The following is a 6,000-nucleotide window of genomic DNA, read 5'->3' as shown; positions in this document are numbered from 1 at the left end:
CTCTCTCTCTCTCTCTCTCTCTCTCTCTCTCTCTCTCTCTCCACGTGTATTAGTATGTGTGTATGTGTCTTGCTAGCCCTAGTCCTTATATCCCAGGTCCACTAATGAAACATTTGGCCTCAATACTAATTGAATAGAAATTTTACCAAGCATTAAAGAACAGGTAAACTTTGGATGTCAACTCAATACTCTCAAAACAAACTCAAGTGGAAAGTGTTCAAGCTGATTTCTTTGCTTGCACCGATCTTTATGTCTCACCTCTTAGGAAGCTTCTCTTCTAAGGCAGGGGGAATTCAGTGCTCTCTTTTAAAGTCGTGGTCCTTCTTTGGTGGAAAGAAAATTAGAAAAAAAGAAACCTGAATAATTTTGAGCCATCCTGCAAACTTTGTCTCAGCTTCTCTGAATCCTTCATTGACGTAAATGTGCTCTGTAGAGAAAAATAGAAAGGATAATAAATACCCATGTATTCATTCAATGCTGAAGAGCAAAAGCACTTCTGGTGGGCTGATTTTTTTTTCATGTTCCTTCAAAAATAACTTAACTAGAATTGATTTGCATTTCAACTTTGAGAAATGTAGTAGAACCATTTCCCTCTTGCCTGCAACAGTTTCTAAAAGAGAAAACAGCAACCAGATGGTACTATGTAGTTTTTAAAAACCAAAATCAGATTTCTATTTCTCCTTTTTGCTTAGCTTTCATGTGGTTTTCTTTTTTTACTTGTTAATTTTCATACAGTAGCATACTGAGCTCAAAAGAAGGGTTTCCTTATCTAATTACACTTTCTGAATTTGCATCCTTGGGAAAGCAGGTATGCAAGGTGTCTTTAAGCAAACTAGAAACCCCTACCATCTTAATTTTCACGCAGAATAGTTCTTTTTTTTAATCCTACAAGCAACAGCAAAAGTTGGGCAATCCTGCTTTTCCTCTGGTTATAACTTTTGTTAGATAGAATTCTCTCATTTTTCCTTATTTTTAGTCAGTAGTGGTATCCTCAAGGAAGCAAAATTTATGGGTACATATGATAATATGAAAAATTGAGATATTTAGCACGCTGGGTTGTTTTTTTGTTGTTGTTGTTACTGTTTATATATTTTGCTTGAATTCCCTGTTATTCAGTTGTGGGGTTGTTGGGTTTTTTCCTTCCTACAGAATTGAATGTTCATTTTGGTATCATGTTGGTACCTTCACAAGAATAGAAAGTGGTCAGAGGAAGAAGAGAGAGGAAGATCAACTAGTCTAGGTTTCAGATAATATTATGTTATAATCAATCCATCATTGTTTGGGCACTTGCTGTCTTCACAATACTGGGCTATAAGTGCATTAGAAGCATAAAATACTATCTTTACCTTCGGGGAACATACCATCACATCCTGTGGAGTGATATGATTTCCACTTGTGAAATGATTTGAAAACATGATCATATATAAGAAAACTTTCAACTAGGAAATACCAATGAAGACTGCCAAAGTTTAGAAAGGAAGAAAATTGAAGCTGTCAAAGAAGGCTCCACAAAGAGCTTTAGGCCAGATATCTTTAAAAGTCCCTTCCAGCTCTAAATCTAAGGTCCCTTAATACCAAGAGCTCCTGAAGAATTGGTAGGATTCAGTTAGGGAGAGGGGAAAGGAAAGTACATATTTCATACCGAAGTTCTTCTAAACATGTGAGAAAGAATTTAAAGAATGTACTTAGGTATATGTGGAGAGAGTGAGTGGTGCGTTGCAGGGCAGACTTAGAGGCAGTGCAGAAAGTGGGTTTCAGATTTTAAAAAAAGTACTACCCCCCAGTATAAGTGGGTTTTTTGTTTTATTTTATTTTTTATGAAACCCTAACCACTGTAGCTGAAAGCATTTATAAGAACACATTGGGGGCTCTGGGCACTATTGTTTAGTTAGTTTCATTCTGTTATTCAATCTGGAATTTCTTGGAATCTTGCCACTTTCCCTATTGTTGCTTTATGAATCTGGCACCATCTTAGAAGTTTTTCCCATATAAATAACTTAAAAGCAAGAGTTAGAGCTATCTCCTGAAGTGATTCCATAAATCACCTGTAGATATTGTTTCTCATAGGTAATTTTAAAAGATCTTCAAGGTAATTTATTATTACTCATGTTACTTTTTTTTTTTTTACAATATCAGCATTGTATCAGATTAGCATTAGGGAAATGACACTTGAGAAATTTTATTTTACCTTTGGTTAATTTTAGTTAAGAAAAGAATGAACTTTCTCTTTTAGTTATAGTTGTATATGAAAGTTGGTGGGGGGGGGAGGGGATGACCAAGATGCTTTGTTAGGAATCCCCAAAAAACCTATGGTTTTATAGATGTGACAAAGTGCCTAATTGGGTATAAAAATCATCTATATGCTCTCTGAACAAGAAGGAATATTTAAATTCTTCCTCTTCATTGAAATGCTTCCTGATATACTAAAATAACACTTCTGGGTTGTGTTGCATTGCATATAACAATATAACACATGTAACAATCAGAATACCAGACACCAGGGGTACAGAGCAGGAAAATAAAAATAGCCTTGGTTTTTATGAATTTTAGCAAGGTGATAAGGAATTTCTTTTTTTATTCCCAGCAGGACCAAGCTATTTACAGACTAAGTTGTTAATTCAGCTTTTCCCTTTAGGATACATCATGTACTTACAAATGAATTGTATTGTTATCTCTTAAAAGGTATCAACATACCTCTTAATTTGGCATTTTATGTATTTAGGATGAATCAGTTTTGTTGGGATCTTTGATTCTTACCTTCCAGTTCAGAACAATCATTAGTGTGTTAAGGTCTGCAAATAACTGTGACACGTGTTGTGTTAAGTTTGTCTTTCATGTCTTGCCACCTTCTCTTTCTATGCCCTCTGTCATTTCTTAAGATGCCCAGGGCTCTCACATTGTTCTGCAACTATCCTGGACCCTTCCCTTACTCTATTTCCCAACCAGGTATATCCTTATTCTCATGAGGGGTGCCTTATTCTCCTCTCACATGAAAATTCTGGCTCTTTTGGGGTCCTAGCTCTTAGCTAGCTATTTTAAAGGAGTGAGGATGGGGAGAGAAAGGAGCGTTAGGAGATATGGATTTTAGTTTTTAAGAAAGCCATATAATCTCTCCAGGGCTTCATGTTTTGAAAAGTGAGATAGATTAATATGATCTCTAAGGTTCATTATAGCTCTGAGATTCTCTAATTCTATGCTTGAAAAAATTAAGCAAAATCACATCAAAGTAAAAATGGCAAGGCTAACTGCATTTTCATGATGGTACCTAGCACTAAATATACCTCAACCTAATGAATGAATCTCTAATCATAGGATTGCAGACACCTTTCTTTGTCAGGTAGGTGAGGAAGATTCAGAGGTGGGAGGATGGAGTTGGAGATTTTAGGATTCCTTTTACTACATAGAATTCTGAATACTACCTAGCCCATTGGCTTTTATACAGTGCTACAATGTATGAGTGTGTTGGGGTGTGGGGTGTGGCCAGAGATTTTCTTAGCCCTAGCCCCTAGGTTATTCACTTATAAAATATTCTTTCTTCCTATTAGCAAATTCTAGCTAATATTGTTTTTTAATTAACATATGCCTAGGTGTATTGTATATATGATTCAAGGTATAACAATAAGCTAATGTGACTGTTAGCTTTTAAATAAATGTATCAGGGGTAGGTGTGTGTGAATTTGTCCAATTCTAAGCACCTTTTAGAAGTTTTTCTGTGATACTTAATTCTGGCAAATTTTTATCCTTTGAAGGTTGAAATAGCCAAAAGGTACTCAAGGATGAATCTGGTTGATAGAGTTAGTGATCAAATTGGACACTACTGTTTTGGGTCAAAACCAACATATGAGTCTAAAAGAATAATATGACTAATTTTCTTATTTTGGTGTCTCTGTTGCTGGATGTTGAGGCAATGACAGAGGAGTCCCAAAGTTGTTTTTGAATAACAGTATGTTTGGGATAAGTAGAGGGAGTTTCCTTACCTAGGAGCTCCCTATACCAGTGAAATCACAAATCCAGAACCTATTGCCTGTAGAATTAGAATGTAGAATTATATAGGGATAGGAAGGAATTCAAGAGATTTCCAAAACAGCTGAGTAGCATGATCTGATTTTGTCTAGTGAAGCAAACATTTATTGAATGAATCTACTTTGTGCAAGGAAATGCCCTAGGCACTAAGTGAAAAAATAATTACTTTATGATTGGATTACATCCCCTGTTTTTGTGAAAACACTGCTAAATTCTAAAAGAGAAGGATTTTATTTTCCCAATTACAAATCTTAATAAAAGTGATAAACAAAATAAATAATAAATTTAGGTTGAATACTTTAAAAAGAAATGATAGCGTGCTTATTGATTTTTGAACTACCTATCTAGTAGAAAAATTGTCCCATACTTCAGAAGTGTATTTTTATATTCTTCCTAAATGATTTTTCAAATTCCTTTTTTTCCCAGTATATTCTTTCTATAAGTAGAGAACATCTAAATAAGGACCTATTGACTGGTGAGTCTCACATCTTTATTTAACTAAATCTTATTCACCTCTTTGCATTGTTATTTTACCGTGATACTTGGTACTGATATAGCAACTTTAATATTTTAATAGAATTTGTCTGTTTGCCTGACTCTTTGTATCCATAGCACTTTGCACAGTACCTGGTACATAGTCAGTGCTTAATAAGTGCTCAGTGGCTGGTTGATTTTACAAAATGCTGGTTACTCGATACAGAAACAATCTAAAATATCAAGTTAATATTACCTTCAATTTAAAGCTTTCCTGGCAATAGAGCTGTTCAAAACAGATACAAGGACAATTAAGTATGTGAGTAATTGAGGTATTGTTGACTCATAAGTACTTACACAACTGACATATTGTAACATGATCTAGCTGATTCTTTTTTTCCCAGTGTGCTCTTCATTCAGGTATATGAGACTTAAACAAATGGGACTGGATTTAAAAAAAAATTAATGTGGAAATGAACAGAAAGAAGACAAGTTTATACTTATTTAAAATTTTAATACTAAAATGATACTGGGAAATGATGTCAAATAGGAATTATATTGGACCAATTAATTTAAATGTTGTCAATAAGTCACTGTATCAGATTAAACATTAAATGAAAATCTCAACTCTTCTTGAATTCGGTATAAAAAAGAATTTAAATTACATCTCCATGTGTTGTTTTTCTGTTTGTTCTCCAGCTGTTGAAAAATATCCCACTGCAAAGGTGCACTTTGGCCACAAGTTGTTGAATTGTAAACCTGAAGAAGGCTTAGTCACTCTCCGTGGGTAATTAATCACAGCCATCAGTCCTTATAAAGGACTAGAGAGAAAAGATTGGGAGGTGTAGAATTATCCTTTGATTAATAATTTTGGAAAAGCTTAAGAAATGTTCATTGAAAATGTGTTTCCTTTCTTAAGAGGTCAAATTTTAAAGGCTGAAGGTATCGTAGGGGCCTCCAAATGTACCTTTGAATCAGATGAAATTTTCAGTCTCTTCTTTAATGTTCAATGTCATGTTTATACAATTTCAATTATCTAATTAGTTTAGCTTGTACTTGAGATCCACTGGGATAGAAACTAACTTTTAAAAATAGCTACTGGGGAAAATATATGAGGAGACTGGACAAATCCAGTGATCTTTTTCTCTATCTTCATCTTCCTTGCCCTCTCTGTAGCATTTGACACTAAATAATGACCCAGTCTTTCTTAAAATACTATCTCTCTCTGCCATAGAATTTTTGTGTTCTGACAACAACAGTAACCATAACAACAGCTTTGTGTAGACGTTTAAGGTTTCTGAAGTGCTTTACACATATAACCTCATTTAATAATAATAATAACAATAATAACAATAAACAAGCCTCTTAAGTACCTACTTGTCTGTATTTTACAATGAGGAAAATGGAGTTCAAGGAAGTTGTGAGTAGTGAAGGATTTCTAGTAAGTGTCAGAGGCTGGATCTAAGTCAGGTTGTCCTTTCTCCGAGTCCAACACTCGCTTTA

General features: G+C 34.5%; 1 protein-coding gene across 1 annotated transcript in view; it reads left to right on the top strand.

Annotated features, from left to right (window-relative positions):
• The window catches only part of KMO (kynurenine 3-monooxygenase), a 60,821-nt gene that overhangs the window by 23,766 nt on the left and 31,055 nt on the right, over positions 1–6,000 (top strand). Inside the window, exons 5-6 of the mRNA XM_069064477.1 lie at positions 4,450–4,498; positions 5,197–5,284. Of these exons, the coding sequence (XP_068920578.1) occupies positions 4,450–4,498; positions 5,197–5,284 (137 nt within the window). The remainder of the gene's footprint in view (positions 1–4,449; positions 4,499–5,196; positions 5,285–6,000) is intronic.

This window comes from Petaurus breviceps, unplaced genomic scaffold (genome assembly GCF_028583685.1).
Source record: "Petaurus breviceps papuanus isolate PSGF00001 unplaced genomic scaffold, PetGlider_PUasm1.0 90633, whole genome shotgun sequence".
NCBI lineage: Eukaryota > Metazoa > Chordata > Mammalia > Diprotodontia > Petauridae > Petaurus > Petaurus breviceps.
This window is presented reverse-complemented; position numbering and strand designations above follow the sequence as displayed.